Here is a 25119-nt window from a genome sequence, read left to right on the forward strand (position 1 = left end):
CTAGGAGTTCCACATTTACCCATATGACTGCATACACCCATTGAGCTGTTCTGAGGCCGCCTCCCAGCTCAAATCACAGAAATGCCTTTCCAAAGCTAATGGACGGCAAGAAGTGGGGATTCATCTTGGAAGTACCACAGCCAGGTGGAGCCCAACAGGTGGGCCTTTTTACGAGTAGCCATCTTCCCTGAGCGCACATCAGCGCCCTTCCGTCTTCTCAAACTCTTCCCCGACCCCAATCCCCTCCCCAGTGCCATTACAAACCACAACGGAGTGATGTTTATAAATTTTTATTTTCTTTTTTTAAAAAATAAGGTTGTATTCATTTCTTGGAATGGTGTACGTGTGTACTTGTTTCCTTAGGTTAAGTAAGTTAAGTTATTAGGCAGAGAACCGACAATGTGAAACAGTTTCCCAGGGAGCCGCCGGGAAAGCGATACAGGAGTGTCACAGCTGGGAGGGAGGGAGGGGAGAGGGCACCCTAGGAACAGGAGCCTGGGGGGCAAGGTCTCGCCCAAGTTGAGCTCTTTAAAGTCCCAGAACGATTTCCGTGGAAGGAAGTGTTTAAACTTTCCCACTGGAACCAACTGGACAGCTTTTGCAAACATGGCACCCTCTGAATGTCCTGGACTCCCATCAGGCCCACGCAGGGTCTGATGGGAACTGTAGTCCAAAGTGGATATCCGGAGGGCACAAGACTAGCAAAGGCCGCAATAGGATTTCAAAGGCTATGAACTTGGGCAGGCTTGCCCCCGCTGGTGTTCCAGTGCCCGCCATATGCACACACATACATTCTAACACTTTTTTTTGTTGTTTCATTTTTAATCGTCTAGAATTACCGAGATACACTTGCAGCACTGAAATATACAAACTGAAATCAAAGCACTTGAACACGATGTTTAACGCTATAAAGTTCAGAAGTTATTATTGCACATAAGACTTAAATATGTTCTCAGCCTATAGGCGAGTTTGTTTCTCGATTCTGGTTTGTTAAGCGTAAAATGCTGTTGGTTTTTCCCCCCCTTTCAAAAAAAAAATCAACTCATTTTAACACTTTAAAAATACACATTCTTTCCATCAACACTGAGCTGAGATTCAATACAGAGAAGAGAGAAAGGTTTAATAGATTGGACTAGACAGAGCTACTTTTAATTTGTTTGGTGTGGGGAGACTTGCAATAAATGTGTAGAAATGATCTATTTGAGATTTGGACACTAAGGGGAAGAAGAGGGGTGTGTTTGTGTACAGGGCAAATTTCAAAAGCAGCACACCTGTGAGCCTAACTCCCCCAGTAACTAACACAATTGTCTTGCTACAACATGAAGGGAATCCCTTATGTAGAAGCAAACACACTACAGCCAATGTGGGTGAGTGTTTTGATCCACATCTCAGGGCTCATCTGGAACTTAATGGACTTGCAGGTTTCACTTGTTGGTGCAGACTGGGATGCACACCTCTGGCTGTTGTGCAGAATGAGTGCTGGATATGGACGTCACTTCCAACTGAATTCGCTTCTGAAGCGTGCTTAAGAGAAATGCAACCTTTGGCTGCCATCTTCAAGTCACATGCTCTACACGGCATTTGTGCATGAAAGCATCAGAACAGGAACACATCCCAATGGCCATTGGCCAACTTTTGAGGAGGTGGTTCAAGAACTGCGGTCTACTCTCCACATTTTAAAATGAATTGAAGTCACTTCTGAATACAAGAACATTTGGATGAAATGGTTAGCTGCAGTCTTAGGAGTTTAATGCATTGCAAAGTTTTCCTTCCCTTGGATGTTAATTCTTGTCAGCTGTACTCTGGAGGAGAAGAATGGTCCATTTCCTTCCCCTCCAGCTTCCAGAATCAATGAATATCAAGGGAAAATAATATTTGCCCACATGAATACCAAGAGTTCTTCCAGATATATTCATTTGTCCTCTGATCATCGGCCAGTAAGGGGTTCCAATAGAAGGCAATTTCTTGCCCACCTGAGCAAGCGATTGCTTAGCTCTCCCAGAGAGGATCAGGGGAGCTTGATCCTCAAAGCTCAAAAGAATAGAAAGAGGACTTCACCAGCTCAAAACAGCAAGGATCAGGCCTGTAGGGCTTTTTCATACATTACACAAAGGCAAACCTGGGTTTGCTACTGAGGGCACGCTCGCCAGGTAGTCGCTGCCAATCAGTTCCTTGACAAGATTACTCAGATGACACACAGATTCAAAACATGCTATGAATGCCATACTACAGTCGCTAGTGTCAGCATACACCTAAAAATGTGATCATCTTAGGGGCAAACCTAAAAATGTATGGAGACAAGCAACCAAGAAGAGGAGCACCTGCTATTAGGGAGACCCCTTTGGCCAATTTGTTGAAGCAACCAAAACATTACATACTTACGCTCTGAAGCAGGCTTGCTCTTTCTTATTTGCACAGGGCTCATGCATGAAAAAATAAATAAAATGGCGGCAATGCAGCCTGGTGTTTTCAGAAATCCGAATCTGGTTGATACTAACGGTATGATAAGAGGCTTCTTCGCTTGTCTTTTCTCACTCTCTGCCAGCACAGAGATTGCAAAACAGGTGAAGTTGTCAGAACTGCCTGATACACACAGCTCCAGCGCTGGCATGGCTGCTTGATATGGTGATGATATCCTAGCTGCTTCCCTCGGGGAAGAGACTCTTTCTTTTTTATTTCTTTTAAGTCGTCTCTGGTGTTGAATTCCCAGGCTGGCTAAGACAGTTCCTGCTCTTACTGAAAACAAACAGCATTGATGGGGCGAACGTGGTGTGGAAAGCAAAGCTGTGAAGAGGAAGAACTTGTGTGTGAGAGAGAGGGAGAGGGGGGGGCATGCACGTGCCAAGTGTTGTTTCCTTATTTACAACATTCAGACTAGCTTGCAGGTTTGGAAAAAAAGAGTGAGATTTTGAAAAACTGGGATGATCTAACCAACCCCAGTGAAATCCAAGCAAAGTCAAGGGTTGCCAACTCCTTTCCCCAGCGGGACCCTGTCCTGAGATTCAAGCCTGCTCCAAAAGTAAGCCTCTTATCTGGAAAGACCTACCATGTAATCTCAGATATGTGAAAGAGGCCTATTTCAGATTACCCAGTAGGAAGGGGCATTGCACATGCTCAGAGGTTATTTGGACTAATCCTCATACTCTTAAAGTTTAACCCTAGCAAAAAGGTTTGGGGAGCTGAGATTCGATTCACTAACTCGACACAAAGTCTTGCTCTCATGTCTTTGAACAGCTGCATGACAGGAGAAGCGCTACAGATAAAATAATCCCCACACTTCCAGTCATGGAGTCACAGTGATTGGGAAGTTTGCTCCTGCAGTATTTCTCTGTTCTCTGTTAGGAAAGGAGTTGGCAACCCAAGGAGAAACAGGAAGTCTTTAATTCTGCACCCAAGTCCACTTGACAAGGTGAACCCTACAGGGGCGGCAAGAGTTTCTCCTATGGACGTCATTTGGGATGACGTATCTTCTGCTTCTGCTACCCTAGAAGTCAGAGAATGTGTCACGAGGTAATACGAATCAGCTAAAAATGCATTAAAACAAATGGGGTGTAAAATTAAGGCTGGAAGCAGAGAATAGACAAAAGACATTATGTGTTCACCATAAGAAGAAAAAATGATCTCCAATTACTTTTTAACCCCCCTTAAGAAAATGGAGAGGTTTCTCTTCCATTGGCGAATAAGTATGTCTTTTGTCCCATGGGGAAGTTTTTCTTTCAAAACTGGGCAAAGCTAGACAATCTGGAGAGAGAAAATAGTTCTTAAAAAGAAAGTTGAAAGTGGCATGGTTGACTTATCGTTTTCCATGGCACTGACACTCATTCCTTTGTCTTCAGTCGATGCAATACATTTTTGAGAAGCTGGTTTTTGAGCAGTTCTTGACAGCCAAAACCTACAAAAACCTGCGATCAGACACAATGAGGATCAATCATGGGCCACCATTTGTCTGCCATTCTACCTTCAACCCTCTGGAAACAAAACAAAACCCTATCATCCGTCTCCAAGGCTGTCGTCAAAGGTGTCAAGGAGGACAAGCAATCATCAACCATAAGCCTTGTTATCAACACAGCAAGCACACACACACAAAAAAAATTGTTGTCTCCCCCCCCCCCCAAGTTCTACAGTATTAAAGAGTGTCTGGTGTGGAGGGGCACCATCATTGCTGCTTCCCTGGATGGGGCAAACTAGGTTGGCAGGGAGAGGCGGGGGCTGTGCAAGGAATACAGGAAGAGCCAACACTGCTCCCCCTGGCATGTCTGCACAGACTTGGTCCTGCTGCCACCACTGTGCCATCCATTAAAACACCCCATCTTGGTCACTCCTGTGTCCAAATAGATGGGCAATTCTTCCTCTTTGCATTAATTTTGGGATGCTGCCCTGCTAGTGAAGTTAGCAAAAATTTGCTTCCCAGATTCGAAAGATGTATTTACAGGTTATTTAAACATGCACAACTGGGAAATTCAGTCCCAGAAACACAGGCAGAAGGGGGGAGGAGGCAACAACAGTGGAGGAGCCCTCAAAGAGGGGCTTTCCAGAAACCAAAGCTCGAGTAAGTCACTGGATAGTTGGTGCTGAAGTTGCAGGTTCAATCCCTATATGGGACAGATGCATATTCTTGCATTGCAGGGGGTTAGGCCACATGATCCTCAGGGTCCCATCCAACTCTACAATTCTGTGACTCTGTGTATTAACAAGATGCAAATGGATCTCTTAGCAGCAGAAAGGGAAGGGGGGAGGGTACAAAAATGCAAAGTCTAAGGAGGAAGAGGAGGAATTTCCCAAAGGACAAGGACTGAGAAGGCCACTCCCTCCCGGCAGTGACAAGTTCCAAGTCTCGCTCGGTCATAAGCTATTATTCTCTCTGCAGAAAAGTAGAAGAAATAGTGGAATAAAGGAGGGGTGTGAAGCGTGCGGGTGTGTATATAGACAGAGACAAATAGAGAGGGAAGAGCCTAGGCAAGAAGGAAGGTTAAGAGAGGTCGACACAGCAAGGCTTGTTTATTATCACAGCTGGGCTACACAAGTGTTCTCTGTTATGGTGCCACCGCAAGCATGTGGCCGGGCTCACTGGGAGGTTTAGCTCACGTTAAAAAAAATAAAAATCCCACAGTTATTCATAAACTTTTTGTGTGTGTATTTGAAGGATATGGAGCCGCACAGAAAGCCTAGATGGCTCTACCGGAAGCGCAGTTTTTGCGTAAGCTCTGGAATGCTCAATGTAATAAGCCAAGCTGGCCCTCCCCCATTCTCCACACACGCACACACACAAACACCCACCATCTGCTCACACTGCGTGAGGGCACCCGTGGCTGCAACACCCATGCACTCACAACACACTCACACACAGAATCTCACACCTGCAGGAACCCACGCCCACAAAGCAGTGGGTGCGTCCAAACGCAGCAGCAGTGGGACGACCGTCTCTTTCAAAGGAGAATTTAAAGTTTGCTGCGGTGCACCCTCTCCAGGCGAAAAGCCTACAGTTCCCCTGACCTGGAAAATAATATAGAAAAGAGCATCTCTACCTAGAAACAAAGCAGCCAATAGCAACGCCACACTGCAACCCAAATCATTCGGAAGCAAACCTCCTGGGGTGGCTGTTTTGCTGTTGACGGATATGGACCCCCCCCTTTTTCATCATGGGAACTTTGTTCCTAGCTAGGGATGCCTTTTTGCCGTTGGTTACCCTAGCCTGCCCCACAAATTTGCATTCCACAATCAATAAAGTTATTTCTCCTTTTTTTTAAAAAAATAATAATCAGTGTTTCTCAGCCAATTGTGTGCCCAAATGCCTCTGTCATCTGCCAGGGCACCGAGAGGCCAAATGGAAGCCCGTTATTCTACAGTGACCAGAGATGAAGTTGAGACAAGTTTGCAGTGCCCTTTCTTGGGATCCTTTAAATCAGCGGGCACAACCCTGTGATCACCTGTCGGTTCTTAAATCAATACGAGGATGCCAAGCCTCCTGTGGGGGACTTTCCAGGGAGGTAGGATTTTGCAGGACCCTCTCGGTGTCTGAGAAGTCCGTAATATGCTAGCCAAGTTTGGAACCAGCGCTGTGCTACCTGTCCCAGCCTGATATGGATCTAACATATGGTCAAAGGAAGAGAAAGGGGCTGCTCTTCATCCCTGACCTGTCAGCCGAAGTCCAGGTGATCACACCTCTTCCATTGCGACGAAGACCCAGGAATGCTTGGCAGAGCTCCTGGGCGCTTGCAGAGCATGTGCTTGAAAGCGATCTGGTGCACCAGGGTGTACATACCTAACAATGTGTAAATTGTTGGAAGCTATTGCTAGGAACCATAACACGAGAGATGATGGGGCAGGTAAACATATTTGGGGGTCTGGCTACGAGCGGAAATGTGTGATAAGACAATTTAAACATTAAATTAAATTACATTTTTTAAATATATTTATATATATAAAAAGACCACCCGAACCTACAGTGCAGAATACTTTGCCCCCTTTCCCATTTTGCTTTGATACAGCTTTGATCTCTGCTAAGCTGGGGGGTGGGAAACAAGATAATCCCCACGGCCATTTAAGGAGAATGGACTCACCCAGGCAGGTGCATACATACACACACTCACACACGCACACACAACATGTTCTGCCATAGTTAGTTACATTCAACTGTGTTTCCTGATCATCTTGTTAAGCTGTTCCTCTCCTTCGGGTTTTGACGGCCGTCTCCCAGCCCTGCAGCCAGCATCCTGACCAAACTGTGCCCTCGGCGGCTTCTACCAGATGTAGCCTCCGTCGTCGGCCTCTCCCGCCTCGCCTTCCTCCTCCTCGGCCTCCTCGCCGGCTTCCTCAGTCTCTTTCTCTTCCTCGTCTTCCCACCCGACGCCACTCCCAAAGTCCCCAGAGAATCCAACGATATCATCTGCAACGACGAGAAGAACAACAGCAGAAGAAGCAGCAGCGTTAGTAAGGAAACGGCGGTGCGGCACTTTGGTAACCGTGGATGGTGAACCCTCCCCCTCTGAAGGCATTCATTCACTTCTTCCATGGCGAGGAAACCTTTCCGCTCAACTCTACAAGTGGGGCCAACAGGAGTGAGCCAGCAGGAAATCACACTGAGCAAGTTGGAGTTAACTCTTTGTTGGCAAAAAAACCCAGGAGTGTCAGGCCTCGTGAGCACAGCAACTCGTCTCCAGCAAGTCTTGCCCCCCTCCCCCCCGCCTAGAAGCACTTGCTGAGACTGAAGGTTCCTACCTCCTCACTGCTGCCTAAGTCCAGTGTCTGTGAAGTTAACTCTTTATTCGAAGAAACCAAAACAGTGCAGGCCTAGAGATCACAGCAACTCTTTCTAGTAGCCCCAGGGAAGCAGTTGCGAGGTTCCCACCGCTCTGTAAGGCTCCTCCCTCAATTCCTTCCCCGGCAGCCGAAGGCTCTGTTGTCTTGTCTCCCATTCCTCTGCCCTCTTCATTTCTCTGCATGTTCTGGGAGACCAGGAAGAGGGGAGCTGGTCGCAGCAAGAGGGGGAGACACTTGTGCCTCTTCACTAGCCAGTCTCCTCTCTGCCTCTTGGCCTCCCTCCTCTCCTGCTTCAGCTTCTGGACTCCTCTCTGCCACAGACTCTCCCAGCTCACTCAGACCTGTTACCTCTTCAGCTTCCGACACCTCCTCTGCCCAGTCTTCTCCCTCTGACCGCTCATCGTGGTCCCACCACCATTCCCTGGCCTCTGAGCCTTCTTGTGAGTTCCACAGCTGGTTCTTCCCACCGTTCCTCTGCATCCAACCAGTCCACGACGGGGACCACGACGGAGGCCCCCTTTGCTGTGTGCAACGTGTACATTTTGTGCTCCAACCCGCCAACAGTTCTCCCCACCTTTCCTCTCCATTCTCCTTACCACAATCTGGATTCCCATGCATCCGTGTTCCTGTTAGTTCCATGCCAAGGTGGTCCACGCACCAACACTCCCCACTGCTTGGGTCACACTGCATCTTCCGATAGTACCCATCCTCATCGCAGCTGGGGATGAAGATCCCTGGGAAAGCAAAGTCAGCAACAGGGCGTCAGTAGAGTTGGGATACAATGGTTGCAGCAGCAGGACTTCATTGCTGGGAAATGATTTTTAGGATTGCTGTGTTTTGAAGAACAAAAAAGAGGGACACATTTGCCGACTTCTGCTTTTAACTATGGATCGCCATGGCAAAAAGGAGGACTTGTCCTGGGAAAAGAGGACATATGGCAACCCAAGCAGCCCACAGCATCTTGTACAACTGGGAATTTAAAGGAAGATCATACACTTTGAATAAGAAAGGAGCTTAGACTGTAAGGAATAACTGGCCAGAGTACGGACTTTATATTTAATTGTGCTTAGAACCACCTTAAAAAATTAGCTTCTTCAATACACAGTTAAACAAAAAATGATCTGACCTCAGAGGTGCTTTCACGCATAAACATATGCAGTGGAAAATGACAAGGGAAAATCTTCACACATCGATTATTTCCCTGACAAGAATTATGGTGTGCAAAAACCACAGACAAAAATCATAATGTGTAATAAGTGGATTGCCATATATGCACACGGCCAGGGCAATGCACCGCTACAAACTCCCGTGGCCTGGCCTGCGACAATGAGCTGTTGCACGATTATTGCTGAAATCTGCCCAGATTGGGGATTTGCTCGCACAAATGGCTCCAGCCATAAGGCTGCTTTGAGCATGTCCACCCACATATATGAGCTGGACCAGGTATCCCCAAACTCGGCCCTCCAGCTGTTTTGGGACTACAACTCCCATCATCCCTAGCTAACAAGACCAGTGGTCAGGGATGATGGGAATTGTAGTCCCAAAACAGCCAGAGGGCCGAGTTTGGGGATGCCTGAGCTGGACCTTAGGGAAGAGCCGTCAGATCTGCCTAAATCTTCATTTCCATGACACCATCATCTAAAACAGGTGTGGATCCTCTGGCCCTCAGCTGTGGGGCAAGCAGAGATGGGGCTTGGGTGAAAGAAGCCAACATTGCCTGCTGAAGTGCCTTCCAAGCATGGACTATCAGCACGAGACATCCACAAGACCCCTTTCCCCTTCCCTCACCCATCCCCAAACAGCTCCCCAGTTCCACAACTCACCAGGTTTCTTTTTGGCTGCTTCCTGGATCTGTATCCTCTCCAGCTCCACAAGACAAGGAGGCTCTGAAACACCCAAAGCAAAACACAGGTCCATTCCAGGATTGCCAAAAACCAGCTCAAAATAATCTCAGCGGAGCTGTGTCAATAAATGAGCCATTCTCCCCCAGTAATCTCTGATACGAGGGCCTACCTTGCAGGACTGCTGGAAGAATAATTAACATAAAATATGCAAAGTGCTCTAAGCCCTTAAGAAAAACCACTTACATAAATATCAGTGTTTCATTTACTAACAGCAGTGGTCTAACTTCCAGGGCTGTTGCAAGGATTACTGAAGTGTCTGTGTGTGTGTGTGTGTGTGTGTGTGTGTGTGTGTGTGTGTGTGCGCGCGCGCAAAGGGCTCTGAGTTCATAAGAAAAAGCACTACGTAAACGCTAAGCAAATATTCTCCCTCCTAAAAACTACTGGCAGCTCCCGGGGAGAAAATATAAGAGAGACCAGCTTCGCTGCAAGTCTGGGAAAAAGCATGCTGCTAGAGACTATCAAGGTGGGGTGATGTTTTGGGGCTTCCCTTGGGGTCCAGAATTAATCTTGAAGGTTTATTTACAGGGATGTTTCTGAGTTTTATTAGTAGACCTTACTAATGTTCAATTTTATGGTATATTTATTACTGAGATGCTGAGATGTTTTAGTTAACTTATTGTTAAATTCTGTTGCCACTTAGCCAGTTTTGCCACCACGAGCAAAATTTACGACGGAAAGGTGGCGTGCAAATAAAGGATGATCTTTAATCTAAGTGGGGCTGTAACGAGTGCCTCTTTAAACAGCTTGAACTTAGTACTAAAGGTAAAGGGTAAAGGGACCCCTGACCATTAGGTCCAGTCGTGACCAACTCTGGGGTTGCGGCGCTCATCTTGCTTTATTGGCCGAGGGAGCCGGCGTACAGCTTCCGGGTCATGTGGCCAGCATGACTAAGCCGCTTCTGGCGAACCAGAGTAGCGCACGGAAACGCCGTTTACCTTCCCGCCTATTTATCTACTTGCGCTTTGACGTGCTTTCGAACTGCTAGGTTGACAGGAGCAGGGACCGAGCAATGGGAGCTCACCCCGTCACGGGGATTCGAACCGCCAACCTTCTGATTGGCAAGTCCTAGGCTCTGTGGTTTAACCCACAGTCCCTGAACTTAGTATTATGCTATGGTAAAACACATCAGCCAAGAAGAGGCCTTTAGCTTAGTGCCATCAGTGAAAGATAGGGAGAAGCCCATTTGTCAGTGTGTGTGTGTATCTCTTTCAGCATCACTTACAACAGTTGGCGCTATATAAAAAATGGCGGGATATGACTGGCTGGAAGGAGTCAACACAAAAGACTCTTAGGAGAAACCTTGCAGCAACGCACTTTCTCGCCAGAAGCAGAAGCACCACTCTGCGGTGGAGACGCGGCCGTCCTTGTAGGTGTCGCAGGAGTTGAAGAAAGGCCGGATGCAGATCTCGTACTTGTCCAGGTTGATGGCTGCCAGCTCCGTCTGGTCCAGGAAAAGGTCGCCGTTGGTGTCCAGCTTGGAAAACATCCAGCCAATCGAGTCTTTGCAACTGGCCACAAGGCTCTTGTCCAGCACTGCAAGCAGAAGGGGTTTGAAAAAACAACAACAGCAGAGAGTGAGAAAGAAGAGTAAGGGGGAGCGAAGGTGCCTCTGCGCATATAGTTCTAACGAGGGCTGCTTGCGCCCGCAAGTGCGGGATTTGGGTGCAGAATTCATCATCCTGAGGACCTCAGCTTCCATTGTTCCCTCTAAGAGTGAACTCAGGTGGTTTGGAGCCGAAATGGGGTTTCTGAGAGACGAGATGGGAGAAGCAGTGTGTGAAGGTGAACCTCAAGGTAAGAAGAAGTATAAAACTTAAAAAATACACCCCTAGGAGGCAAAACCACCCCAAAGACAACCCAATGGAGACTGAGCATGCTCAGCAGCTGTGGAATGTTGAGTGTCAGCTGATAAACACAAAAACCCAAAGTGTGTGTCTGTGTGTGCAATGGAGTATCCTAAGGACAACACGTCTGTCTGCAACTCTGAACAGGAGCACTTGCACTGAGAGGTAGATCACCTGCAGTGATTTGTTGCAGGTTCTACTCGTTATTTTAAAGAAACCAAGCAAGCTGCTAGACCTTATGGCTACAAAGACAGGGGTGATTAAAAACGTGTAGGCGATGCTTAGGAGCTACACAAACAAGAAGCCGAGGAGAACACCCTGTGGCTGAGAGGAAGGTGCTCCTAGAGTGCCTTGCCGCTCCTCAGAGAAGCTGCATGCATTATGCAAATAGGCTTGATCTGCATAATTTATACCGCTCACAGAGTTCCGTCTTCCTAGTTGCGGAATTTTTACTTATTTAAAAGCTCGTGCGTCGACACAAGCTTGTGCATACGCACGGCCTCTCCTGGAAAGGCTGCCTGTCAATGCTGCTGCACACCAGGATTCAAACCGCAGGCCTGAAATTCTGCACCGGAACCCCAAAATACCACCATCGCAGTTCTGCATGGCAAATACATGTTAAGCATGTATGGAGCAGAGGTGAAGAACTGCAGGCCCACTGGCAAAATCTGGTCCTCTACAAGGTACCAGCTGCTACCCCTCTCCTTCCTGAAGCCAAGCTAGAGGCAGAAGATGCAAGGAGGACATGGCACGCAGGACAGAAGACGACAGTGGCAGCTCGCCTGAAAGGGTCATGGCTGTGGCGTCGGCCTGCCACGCTCGGCTCGCTACTCAAAGTGGCCCTCTAGGAAAAGCAGCTGCTATTGAAGGAGACGGGAGCCTTGCCATTTCCCTGCACGGCCTGCTTCACTTCCTATCTCCTACGTAGTTTGTGATGCTGCTGCCAGGCTGGTTCCAGATGGACTTCCTCGCCGCTGGAGGTGAGCCACGGCGGCTCACTGCTCTACTTACGAAAGCCGAGGGACGGGAGCGGCAGAGCCAACGGTGGCACAAGGGCATCGCCCTCCCAACGCGGCAAGACTTCCTCCAATGCATCAGGCCCGCCTGTGGGAGAAGCATGCGGCTTGGAGCTTTCTGTTCACTGACATTTAAACTAATGATCTTCCTCCTGACCGGTCACACTTCACGTTCTGCGTGTGCTCTGGGACCAATCTGCCAACTCTGCTCAGGGGCTGGGGACTTGTTTAAAACAAACAAGTGCGCAAAAACCTTTACCTTGCTGTGCTCACACAGCAACTGGCAGAGTGTGGGTGGCCCACACAGAAAGCTCTGCTCTGTGGAAGCAGCCAGGAGATGAACAGGGCTTGCTTGGTTTAATGTACAAAATGTGCGTTTGCTGATGACAAACCAGTCCAACTTTCTGTGCTAAGCACATTTCTCCTTTTATCACACTAACTACAAAAAGAATAATAATAATAATAAGTAGAGAATTCCACAGACTCCAGCTTGTCGTTAGAGCGTTAATTTCTCAGATCAGCTCTGAGAACAAAGTATTGTGTTTCAGCTAATGAAAATGTGGCAAATTGGCACATGTATTTAACGCACCGAATCTGATTGGATGAACATGATGGTGACTCAAGAACTGTTTAGTGCAGAGATGGGGAAAGCTGTGGCCCTACAGAGTTTATTGGACTACATTGCCCATCATTCCCAGCCAGCTTGGTCGGCAGCTGGGGTCGATGACGGGATTCGTAGTCCAGAAGCATCTGGAGAGCTGCAGATTCCCCATTCCTGATCTCATGGTATATAAACTAATAGAGTCACACATAAAGACCAGTTTAGTGCCAAAATACAACAAGCTGCTGGCACCTAACAAGTAACTGCTCAGCCAAAGCAAAAACAATTTAGTTTCACAAGGGGAAATAAGAGCTGACACAACAGGGGGAATAAAGATTGACGGAACCAGGCACATCTGCTGCCCCAGCTCTGGTGAAATAAATGAGCCTGTGGCTCTTGCAAAGTCCTATTCATTCCAACAAGGCTGTCCCTCTCTAACAGGAGTTGTTGAAGGGCTGATTGTGGTCACCTTCCCTCGTTCAGTGCAGGACACAGAGCTTTCTCACATCGATCCTGAAAACATGGCGGAATTTTCCCACCGGTATCTCTGCACTGCTGACGTTACAGCTGAATATGTTCCTGCGTCTTTCACACCTGAATGAAACAACGTTCTTCCTGGTATAACTTAGAGGAAATAGAGGGGTTAAGCCAAGTGGGGGGGGTGACCAGTAGCCCTCCAGATGTTGTTGGATTACAACTCCCTTCCATCCTTGTCCATTGGCCATGCTGGCTCTGGATGATGGGAGAGTAACCCCTGGGTTAAGCCAAAGTATGCATTCAGAAATATCCTATTGCGCATAAGTATCCCCAGGACTGTACCACTTCGTAGATTGTGAATCACACGTTTCAGCATTATCCCCTATCAAAAGCTCCCTGTGTGTGGAAAACCAGCCTGCCAGGAAGAAATATATAGAAGAAATATGGGCGGTATTCAACAGAACTGTTGCATTAACACAACTGGGTCCCCGGCCGCTGTCCTCAAATCTACTCCAGAGAGTTGGAGGAAACCCCAGAAGAGATTTAGGGGGGAAGCAGAGGAGGAGAACATTTCCTTGTGCAAGCAGAAATCCTCATCCTGACTTAAGGTTTGTCTTAATGCTACTACCTTGAACGTAACCCTTTCTTCCCCAATGTGCAGGCTTTCCAAGGACAGAAGAGTGTTTGTTTTTTAAACCTATTCAATCATGCAACCAACCATCCACCTGCAGCTCAAAGATGTTCAGTCTAAGGGAATCACTGGACACAGATATCAGTCCAGTAACTGCAGAGAGAATCTCTTCAGAGATTGCATGGCTCTGTCCCTGTCTTTCCATGACTGTGTACGCGTATGCATATGACAATGGCCACAGTTTCTGCATACCATTCACTGGATTGGCCCCTGCGCTCCCGGAGCTGTTCTGCTTGGCATTCTCATGCAGGAGCTGGAACCAGTCACGGAGCCGATCCCCCAAGTCTGCCAAGTCTTGCCCAGTACAGGTTTCTGTAAATCAAATGCAGAATTATTAACTGAGCACCCCGAGCTGGGAAGAATATGAAAGACACCCAAACTCTATTTTATTCATTGTGCAAGTCTCTTTCATGTAGCAAAACATTCCACCTTCGTGGAGTAAAGTCAGTTTGTTTATGTGTGTAATACAGAAAGGACTGCTTACTGAGGAGTTGGAGAAGGGGGTGACTTGTGACATTTATTAGCTTGGAAATCCCTGCCTTAAACAAAAGTCTGAGCTGTCCAAATGGTGGATAAACTCCAGAATTTGACAAGAGCACCACTCACTTGCCTAACCAGAGTGTGTTACACATCTTGGACTTGTCTAGAATTTGGCCTTCTGTACTTTTATGGGGATGTAAAGCAGCAGACAGAAGCCTGCCATTTTAAGGGTTTAGGTACAGAATAGCATACAACTCAGAAACAACCTTTATACCAACAAATTGAACAAAAGTTACACAATTAATTTGCTAATTAATTTGCTAGGTTTTTCTCAGGTAACAGTGCTATATTCGCTAAGTAACATTAAGCATTCTATTTATTCATTTATATTTATTTCATGCATGCCTCATAGCAGATACTTACCTCTTTATCCTGGCGTTTGATGCCTATGGTACGTTTTTAGGACCCACCTTATATTTTTGATTGTAAATTGGTTCATCTGGTTTTAATACTGTCTAAACCTGCCTTGGATCCTTATGGTGAGGGGCAAGGAAGAAATCTAAGCAACAACAAAATGGACCTATTTCCTTCCTTCCTCCATTTTGCAAACGGCGGTGTAGCGTGAACTGGATTTCCCATTTCCATGCGAGCTGGCTCTTGGCAGATGTGCTGAAATGATTTCTGAATCTTTATTGCATGGACCAGAACTGCAGTCATGGGGGAACCTGATTTTTGGTGCTTTAAGCTTTCCCACAGCTCTTAGGTCAGCACCATATTGACCCAAGTCCAGGAGACCCTAGATGTGTGTGTGGGACCTGGGCAATGTGTACTCTTTATGGAAGCCCTTCCCCAGCAGTGGGCTCTGATGGGCTTACCTGGCATTAGTGTGCAGCTGAGACTGTGCTCTGAACGCTGCCCTAAAACAATGCTGCACTGTGGGGAAGGGAGCATTTTAATAATAATATAATAATAAATTTTTATTTATATCCCGCCCTCCCCAGCTGGAGCTGGGCTCAGAGCAGCTAACAGCATTAAAAGTAACACAGCATTCTAAAATCAATATTCTAAAATCAATTCAAAATCAAATGGCAACCACTGGGCCAGAGTTCTACGAGGATCACCAAAGGAGGGGGTCAGACTGTGCCTTGGCCAAAGGCCTGGTGGAACAGCTCTGTCTTGCAGGCCCTGCGGAAAGATGTCAAGTCCCGCAGGGCCCTAGTCTCTTGTGACACCAGATCAGGGCCACAGCCGAAAAAGCCCTGACTCTGGTTGAGGCCAGCCTAACCTCTCTGTGGCCTGGGACCTCCAAAATGTTTTTGTTTGAAGACCATAAGGTCCTCCATGGGACATACCAGGAGAGGTGGTCCCGTAGGTATTTCCCGTAGGAAATTCAAACAGCGAGTAGACCCAGCGTAGAGAACTAGCTCTTTTTTGTTTGTTTTTAAAAGGTGGGTCCATGGCAAGCAGCAGCAGTGCCCGCTGCCACAATATGCTGGAGCCCTGAAACTGCCCAAGGTTGCCTGGTAGTAATGCCAGCCCTGGGGTCACCTTCCCAGAACAAAATGATGACAATGCACACGAAACCGCAGTGTGAGATGTGTTACCGGGGGAGGGAGCTTGCCTGCGTCTGGATCATGGTCTCATGTAGTTTTCCTGGCAGACGAATGCATATGGCATGATCAAGGGAGATTGAGGCCCCTTGGAATACGATTTAATGCCAGACTCTTAGGCATGCTTTCTGTTGTTCACACAAAAAGCAGCAGAGAGAGAAAGGAAAGGAGAGGATGCTGTCATCAGACAATTTGCTAAAATGTTCCCCCTGACCTTGTTTGGTGTCTGTGGCTGAGGTTGGGCTATGCTCACTCGCGCATGGGCACTGCCCCTCGCACTTAACCGTCAGCTGTTTGCTGGTCAGGCAGGCTTGCTGCTCCAGTTTGCACTGCAAGACAGAATGGAGAGTAGACAGTCAGAGAAGTCAGCACTTGCCAATCAAATGGGGGACAGGATACCCGGGCTCCGGGACTCTGCTGGTCTAGGAGAGCATGCCATGAACCTCCTCGACCTCATCTCACCTGCTCCTCTGCTGCCGCCTGACGCTTCCCTCCTCATTTGGTAGTCCCTGTCTAGTCTGTCCAACATAGATCACACACCCTTACAGAGTGGACAATGCCTCCTTCTCCTCTATCTTTTGGCAGCAGGAGCAAGAGCAGAAGGGCCACTTCATCACCTCGGTCAACAGGCCAGACCCTTTCGGCTCCTCCTTTCCTTAAGTTGTTTTCATCCCAGCTGATCCTGCAAAGACCTGGTGCCTGAGTTTGCTTATCTTCATCCCTTTCCCCCGTTTTGTATCATCCCTTTTAGATTATAAACCTGAGGGCAGCAACTGTCTTGCTTTTTAAATGATTGTTAAGTTGCTTTTCGGCTTCTGGAGCAGGGTCCAAACACTACAAACAAACGGATACTCTAAGTTCTGCACTAAGATGACGATTCACCTATTGCTTAATGCAATGGCTGAATACTCATGCACAAGTTCGTAACGGTTACTCCCCACCCCCCCGTCCAATTCCAAATTCCATGAATAATATTCCTCCGAACGCTCCTTGATGGGATGCAACTCCATTAATCAGCTCCAGTGTAAACATATTAATCACAGGGATTAGCAGCTGCGTATATCAATATGCTGACATTCAATATAATAAATCGGAGGATGTGACCATTTCCCTTTTGTCTGCGATAGAAGGCACAGCGAGTCTTGGAAAGTATTCCTATGGCAGTATAATGAACTCTGCCTCTGGAGCCATGCCCAGCTGGAGCAATGGTGCTCAGCTGATGTAGTCCAACTTAGGAAAGGGTTCTGTTACTAGCCAAGGCTACATGCCTGCTGTGATTTCCGGGGGGGGGGGGGGCATCACAAGGAAGATATATACACAAGCATGTGTGCAAGGGAAGGGAAGGAAGCGGGGAATACATTAGGCTTTTGGTAGCTGGGGTGGGGCTTCAGTGCATGAGGCAGTTTCTCATGCTCCTAATGACTAGCACAAAAGAAATGTTGCAGAATTCTGCATTTATTTATTGATCGCTATTTTTCATTATTAGAGACATCTTGCAAATGGGCTTATTTTTCACCCACTTACACATGTCACAGAATTTGGCTTGACGTAGGATTTTGATTGCAAAGGCACAGACGGGGTTTTTAATTATAGTGCACTTGATTCTGCTTATAAGGTAAAGGGACCCTGACCATTAGGTCTAGTCGTGACCGACTCTGGGGTTGTGGAGCTCATCTCGCTTTATTGGCCGAGGGAGCCGGCGTACAGCTTCCGGGTCATGTGGCCAGCATGACTAAGCCGCTTCTGGCAAACCAGAGCAGCGCACGGAAATGCCGTTTACCTTCCCGCCGGAGAGGTACCTATTTATCTACTTGCACTTTGTGCTAGGTTGGCAGGAGCAGGGACCGAGCAACGGGAGCTCACCCTGTCGCGGGGATTTGAATCGCCGACCTTCGAATCCGCTGTGGTTTAACCCACAACGCCACCATATCTCATGCCAAAACACAGGAGGGTTCTGCGTAGGGATGGGGAATCAAACTTCCCCTCTATGCTCTGTGAATGTTAGGGCTCCATGGCTAGATCCTGCCTCCTTCCCATGATGATCCTTGCTCTTTATTCTGAGTACATTTAGGAGCTCTAAGTTCCAGCAACAAGCATCTCTCTCCCGCTGACCCCTTTGAAATCCAAGGGCAGATTGCAACAGAAGGGTTTTGCAGCAGGCCAGCCTTCTGATCCTGTTACTTTTTTTTATTTAACTCTTCAGGCAACGAGGAACCAAAAGCAAATAACAATGAATCTTCTTAGTGCTAATCTCCCCCCAATGAAATTTCCTGCTGTGCCCTGGTTTCGAACTAATCAGGCTAAGGCTTCTCAACATTCTTTGGTGCATAATAGGCTACAAACTGGCTGCCTGTTTCCTGCAAACTATAGAAAAATATTTCCCCCAGCCACTGACTTGACCTGCTGTGATTTCATGGGGCATTCACAGACATCTTAATAACTGATGGGATGGGAGAAAGAGTAACATTTTTTTTAAAAAAAGGGAAGGACCCCAGTATATTTGGCTGTGACAAAACACCACACACAGAGTGTATGGAAATGGAGGATTTAGTTGGTGGGAAGATGAAGGGGTAGATTCACAAAACCCAAAACAAATTTGAGCAAGATGGGCAATGGAACTGATTACTTAGAGGGATGGTGCAGTCTCCCTCACTGGCACAAGCGATGGACAAATCTTCAATTTATTCCAGTTTCTCATTTCTCCAAACTTAAATTCAGTTCTCCATATTTCCACATGGTTGTGATTTTTTTTTAAAAAAAAAAGTTCCCATGAAAATTCACCAGCGTTTTTGTGTAAATTTATCCTAATCTACACGTTTGTATGCAATTTCCCCTAATGAACAAGTGTACGCAAAACAATTTCCCCTAATACAATAAACTGTTTCATGTTATTTTTCACTCATATATGCATTTTTATGCACACTTTACACCAGTATGTGCATCTTTGTACACATTACTTCTCAGGAGAGCTGCACTACAAAATTCAGAAATGTGTGACTTTTGAAGACTGTGCTTTGGTTCTCATATTGTGTTGGAAAGCATGAAGTAGGTACGTTCATCTTTACACGCAAACTGAATTGAATTTCTCCTCCCATCCCCTACTTGTTGGAGGCTTTCAAACAGGCTGGACCGCTCTGGATTTCCTGCATCAAACTACATGCCCAACAAGACCACCTCCAAATCTATGGTTCCAAGTGGTTGGTTCAAAGCATGTTACAGCTATTTACTTAGCGGCAAAGCCATAATTCCAATGCTCCACCTCACTGCCAGATCAGTGCTCGGGATGCAAGGAGACAAGAGGGAAGAATCAGAATCCTCACTTCCTGTTGCAAATTGTCCCGGCCACCATACGGAGCAATCCAAAAATGGCTGTAAAAGATCTCTGAGTTGCATGCTTCAGGAGCTGTATAAAAACCAGCCTCAGTTTTTAGCAAAGTTTCTGAATCAGTTTACCCCAGGCTGGGAGGCGATTCTTCACAAGACGCGCATCTCTATTTTGAGAGAGTTAAATGCAATTGTATGCGCTAAAGGCAAGAGCTTAGTTGGAACAGACTCCCCCATTCCAACAGCCAGAAGGCAGAAAAAGTAGGTCAGCACAGCATGACAAGGGCTACCCAAACGAGCTTTGGCTCAGTGAGTCACACCAATCCTGCACAGCTTCACTGTACTGCATGTAACGCAAAGGCATATTGCACTCACTTCCAATACTGTAAATATACCACTGCACTATTACCCAGAGACTCACTTTGTCTAGAAGGAAAGTCAAATGACCTCAAACCCTTGGCGATATTTGTATTGCTGCTGTCCGTCTTTTTAAGGGACCTGCTTTACATTTCATGGAATCAAAAAGATGGGAGGCACCTCGAAAGGTCAACAGCAACCTCAACAGAGGGCCAGCCAGCCTCTGCTTAAACAGCTCCAGCAGAGGAGAACCTACCACCTCCCAAAGCTGTCAAAGAGCTCTTACTGTTAGGAAGTTTCTCCTAATATTAAGCTGAAATCTGCTTTCTACCTGTTAGTTCCAGTCATGATTCCGTGGGCCAAAACCATTCACAATGTCCTAATTGTATGCATTTTGTTTCCAGAATGTGATGTTTTGATACCAGCATATTGGTAACAGACATTCTCCCTTTTCTAACCAACACCAGGGAAAGCCAATAGTATTTCCTTCCCCAGAAATGAAGGTGCCCTTAAAAAAGAAAAGAAAAAAGGATTCCTTGGTCTTGCTGCCAAAACTCATCTTGATTTCTGGTCTGGTCAATGGGCCCAGCAGGTTTTCATATCGTTTCATAAACCTGTTTGATTACAGGTGACAATGAGGATAAAATAAATTCGTGGAAGGGGCATAGCTCAATGGTAGCGCATCTGCCTTGCGTACAAAGGTAAAGGGACCCCTGACCATTAGGTCCAGTCGTGGCCGACTCTGGGGGTGCGGTGCTCATCTTGTTTTACTGGCCGAGGGAGCCGGCGTACAGTTTCCGGGTCATGTGGCCAGCATGACTAAGCCGCTTCTGGCGAACCAGAGCAGTGCACAGAAATGCCGTTTACCTTCCTGCTGGAGCGGTACCTATTTATTTACTTGCACTTGACGTGCTTTCGAACTGCTAGGTGGGCAGGAGCTGGGACCGAGCAACGGGAGCTCACCCCGTCGCGGGGATTTGAACCGCCAACCTTCTGATTGGCAAGCCCAAGGCTCTGTGCTTTAACCCACAGCGCCACCTGTGTCCCGTGCCTTCCGTATAGAAGGTCCCAATTTCACTCCCCGGCGTCTCCAGGCAGGACTGATAAGGACTCCTGCCTGGAGAGTTGCTGCCAGTCAGTGCAGGCAATACTGAGCTGAATGGACAATTCGTCTGACTTCGTATAAGGCAGTTTCCTTTCTTACTGTGGGTCTGATTTGACTAACCAGTCTAATAATAATAATAATAATAAATTATTTATACGCCGCCCATCTGGCTGGGTTTCTCCAGCCACTCTGGGCAGCTCCCAACAGAGTATTAAAACACACAATAAAACATCAAACATTAAAAACTTCCCTAAACAGGGCTGCCTTCAGATGTCTTCTGAATGTCAGGTAGTTGTTTATCGCTTTGACATCTGCTGGAAGGGCGTTCCACAGGGCGGGCGCCACTACCGAGAAGGCCCTCTGCCTGGTTCCCTGTAGCTTCACTTCTTGCAGTGAGGGAACCGCCAGAAGGCTCTCAGCATTGGACCTCGGTGTCCGGGCTGAATGATGGGGGTGGATGCACTAGCAGAAGGCTGCACAAGGAAGCCCGCACAATTGGCCGAGGGGGTGCGTGTGTCAGTACAGAATGAGAAGGGAAACCACTCTGTCAGGCAAACAGAAATGTGTGTGCTGACAGAGTGATCTCCTTAGCGCTACAAATCCCTCCCTCTGTTACTAAATGCGTGTCTGCACCAGAGGAAGTGAAGCCTTCGTATAATTTGTTATTCTCTTAAAATAGTTATTCTCTATTCTCTTAAAAGCTGTGCCTCATTTTATTATTGTCTCCGTGCCTTTTTGGTTCTTCTCATCATACTAGCATCCACGAGAATTCTGCAGATCTGCAGCGTTTAGCAATGACAATTTTAGCTGCCCTCAAAAGAAAAAGTAAAAAAAAAAAACCCAGCTCATAATTACCTCTTCTTTATCTTTAAAATCAACCAATTACTCCACCTCTGGGGCCTCCACCAAAGGGTTATATATAATCTTGATATAATTTTGTGGGTTGGTGATAAATTAAGCAGAGGTGCCAGAGAGGTTGTCTTTGTTGGTTATTATCTTTAATATTGCTCGCTAACAATGCCTCCAGTGCTTCCACTAAGATATATATGTATGTGTGTGTGTGTGTGTGTGTGTGTGTGTGTGTGTGTATGTGATTTATTTAACTGTACTGAAGTACTAAGTACTGCTCCACAGTTTGGGTTAATGCGTCCTTACAATTTTCACAAAATTGTCCGTTTTTATAGCTGGAAATTAATGGCGAGAGGACTTAGGCTACCCACTGATAGCCTAGAGGAGGAGAGCATTAATGAAGTACAAAATTATGTCCATGAGATGGCAATGTAGGAAAGAGGGCAAAGTTTCTAAGCTTGAGAGGAGAGGTGTTGTGAGCAGTCAAAAGACACATCAAGAGGAAGGGGCAAGTGGCTTCCATGTCTTCTGCTCACACTCCTGAGTCTTGTCCTAAGGAAGGAGACAGGCACTTCCCTCACAATGAGATGGCCTCACTCCTGAGCCTCCAACGGAACGTGCTTTTCCGCACTACAATCCAGAAATGCGGAAAGAGGAAACATTAGACCCTTGAGCAACCATTCTGAAACAAACAGGCCCTAATAACAAGTTAAAGAACCAAGCTTTTCCCATGGAAAAGTGTTGCATGAGACGCAAGTAAATATTTATTTATTTGTTACATTTATATGCTACTACCTTTCCTGCTTTTGAATTATGGTGCTGCTGCTTTTGAATTATGGTGCTGGAGGAGACTCTTGAGAGTCCCATGGACTGCAAGAAGATCAAACGTATCCAGTCTGAAGGAAATCAGCCCTGAGTGCTCACTGGAAGGACAGATCCTAAAGCTGAGGCTCCAATACTTTGGCCACCTCATGAGAAGAGAAGACTCCCTGGAAAAGACCCTGATGTTGGGAAAGATGGAGGGCACAAGGAGAAGGGGACGACAGAGGACGAGATGGTTGGACAGTGTTCTCGAAGCTACCAGCATGAGTTTGACCAAACTGCGGGAGGCAGTGGAAGACAGGAGTGCCTGGCGTGCTCTGGTCCAAGGGGTCACGAAGAGTCAGACACGACTAAACGACTAAACAATACCACCTTTCCTTCCAGAAGCCTGGAAGCTCCCTTGTATCATCTTCTTCTTCTTCTTCTTCTTCTTCTTCTTCTTCTTCTTCTTCTTCTTCTTCTTCCTCTTACTACTACTACTACTACTAGGATTTACAAGCTATTTGTAGAGCCAACTCCCAGTACACCATAAAGCCCGCTGAATAACTTTGGGTCCATTACTGGGTGGTTGGGTTTGTTTTGTTTTTAAGCTTAACCTACCTCACAGGGTTGTTGTAACGATAGAATAGGTGGGTGGGTAGAGAAACAAAAGGACTCGGAGCTAATTCTAGCAGCTCAGTTGCCTAGAGCATGGTGCTGATAAGGCCAAGGTTGTGGGGTTTGATCCCCTTAAGGCACAGCGGCAAATTCCTGCACTGCGGGGGGGGGGCTGGACTAGATGACCCTCAGGGAGCCCTTCCAATTCTGCAATCCTATGACTTAAGAATGTAAGGAACAAGCAAAGACTGTAAAACAACTCAAGAGAACAGAGATACAAAAATTCCCTGCACGCCCCCCCCCCCCCGCATAGTACTATACAGATATGAAATTCAGACCAGACCCCCTGAAATGTTGCGGCTGCTTCTTCCCCTGAACGAATGCCCTCCCGCCAACCTCGTTTCCAGGCTTAGCTGCTGCCATTTTCTCTCACCACGGAGCTGTAAGTGTGTCCATCGGAGCCACAGACAGATGCGAGCTGGGTCATGTGACAAGGCTTGCACAAGCTCTCCTTGTTTCCATGGAGTTTCAGGGTAGGCTGCTTGATTCTGTGGGTGCACAGGAGGGAGAGATAAGAAAGAAACAAAGAATTTGTATTAAAGCAGGGATAACCTCGCAGCAAACACGCCCTCAGGCACAAGATGCGCTCTTCTCTGTTTGGCACTTGAGGAATGTGAAATATCCGGAAACTGCAGACCGGAGAGTGCTCCTCAGGTATCACTGTAATATAAAAGGCAGGGATCCACAAGTGAAACTTTTCACAGAGCCACGAGAAGGAAAAGCTTCACCTATGGATTTCTGCCTGTTGTGCTGCTGTGAAAGCCACACGCAGAGCTTCTGCCTGCCAAACAGCGACAGCTTTAACCTTTAGTTATATGATTTGTTCGCAGGAGAAAGGGGCGAAAAGCCATTGAGGCCAAAGGCCTCTTCAGCCATTTGGGGTGAATGCACATGGATTGATAAGAGGCAGGGGTATGCACAGAAACCCCAGTCCCAATGTCACTGCATGGGCCAGATCCACTTCACACCATCCTGTATTGAGAGCAAAAGTCTGAAGGGAGATTTTAAGGGTGTTCAGATGAATGTGTGCATGCACCTGTTTTCTCCCCTCTCTTAGCTCACAGGAGTTTGGGCGAACACTTGCAGAGAGCTCATTTGTGAACACCTGTGGACCTAGCATAACGTTAAGTGAAGGAGCGGAAGAGAGCCTTAGCCACAAGGAATGAGTTCACCTGTGCAATAAGGCCTCCCTTAGGGATACTGCCTATTCCTCCTCTGCCTTTTCACTCTTAAATTTAAAAAAGAAAAAGAAGTTAAGACTTACAGAAATTGCGCAGGCAACTCTATACCTGTTTGTTCAGTGAGAGCAGGCAGTGGGGAGCAGGATCCCGCCAACGGGCCAAATCCTGACCCACCCCACAGGCCATTTTGAGAGATGGGTAGTGCCTCCATCACCTGACGTCACAACGATGTCACATGATCCGAAATATACCTGGTCCTGAGTTTCAGAGTCCTGGTTAACAAGTGCCACTTCAGCAGGTGGCTGACAAGCACTTGGCACTTTTAAAAATATTCATTCAATATCCTGAATAAAACAAATCACTTTTAAATCTACTAGCCAACTGTATTTAAGTTTGGGTTGTCCTCCATTGACTTATAACAGCTTCCTTCCTTCCTGGTGTGACCACCACAAAAGGACTTGTCGGAAGCAAGAGCAAGTCACTCAGTAACACCTATTGCCCCACCAGGGACTCATGGAGAGGCCAGCTGCTTCCTTACCTGTGCTCCAGCTTTTTGCGGCTAATGCACATAGCCCGCTGGTAGCCCTGGGCGATGCACACCTTGTGCCGGCTGCATTTCACTTTCTGGCAGGGATCCTTAGTGGTGTCCACACCTAAAGACAGAAGTAAATGGAGTGTGAATGACTAAATGCTGCTTCTTATAGCACCTCTGCAGAGGTTGCTGCCTGATACAAAGCAGAAGCTTGCAGACAACCACACACAACATGCTAAAAACCACAAAGCAACCATGGTCTGCAATACTTCATTACATGCAAGTATATTGGGATCAGAAGCTGTTTCACAAATCAACTTAAATTGAGTCTGATAATTGGGCTAGTTTCCTGTTTGTAGTGCTATCTTATAAATAGGACTGCCCTACGTCCGGGACTCGCGGGTGTATA

At 47.0% G+C, this 25119-nt stretch overlaps 1 protein-coding gene across 1 annotated transcript in view; it reads right to left on the bottom strand.

Moving 5' to 3' along the window:
* Nucleotides 1-274: 274 nt before the first annotated feature.
* The window catches only part of LOC307216305 (testican-2), a 29568-nt gene continuing 4723 nt past the window's right edge, over nucleotides 275-25119 (bottom strand). Inside the window, exons 2-9 of the mRNA XM_079976478.1 lie at nucleotides 24717-24831; nucleotides 23371-23485; nucleotides 16098-16212; nucleotides 13986-14105; nucleotides 10479-10697; nucleotides 9084-9146; nucleotides 7857-7994; nucleotides 275-6886 (exon numbers count right to left, since the gene is read on the bottom strand). Coding sequence (XP_079832604.1) covers nucleotides 6741-6886; nucleotides 7857-7994; nucleotides 9084-9146; nucleotides 10479-10697; nucleotides 13986-14105; nucleotides 16098-16212; nucleotides 23371-23485; nucleotides 24717-24748 — 948 coding nt within the window. The 5' untranslated portion in view covers nucleotides 24749-24831 and the 3' untranslated portion in view covers nucleotides 275-6740. The remainder of the gene's footprint in view (nucleotides 6887-7856; nucleotides 7995-9083; nucleotides 9147-10478; nucleotides 10698-13985; nucleotides 14106-16097; nucleotides 16213-23370; nucleotides 23486-24716; nucleotides 24832-25119) is intronic.

This window comes from Podarcis cretensis (assembly GCF_951804945.1).
Source record: "Podarcis cretensis genome assembly, chromosome: 5".
In the NCBI taxonomy this organism is placed as follows: domain Eukaryota; kingdom Metazoa; phylum Chordata; class Lepidosauria; order Squamata; family Lacertidae; genus Podarcis; species Podarcis cretensis.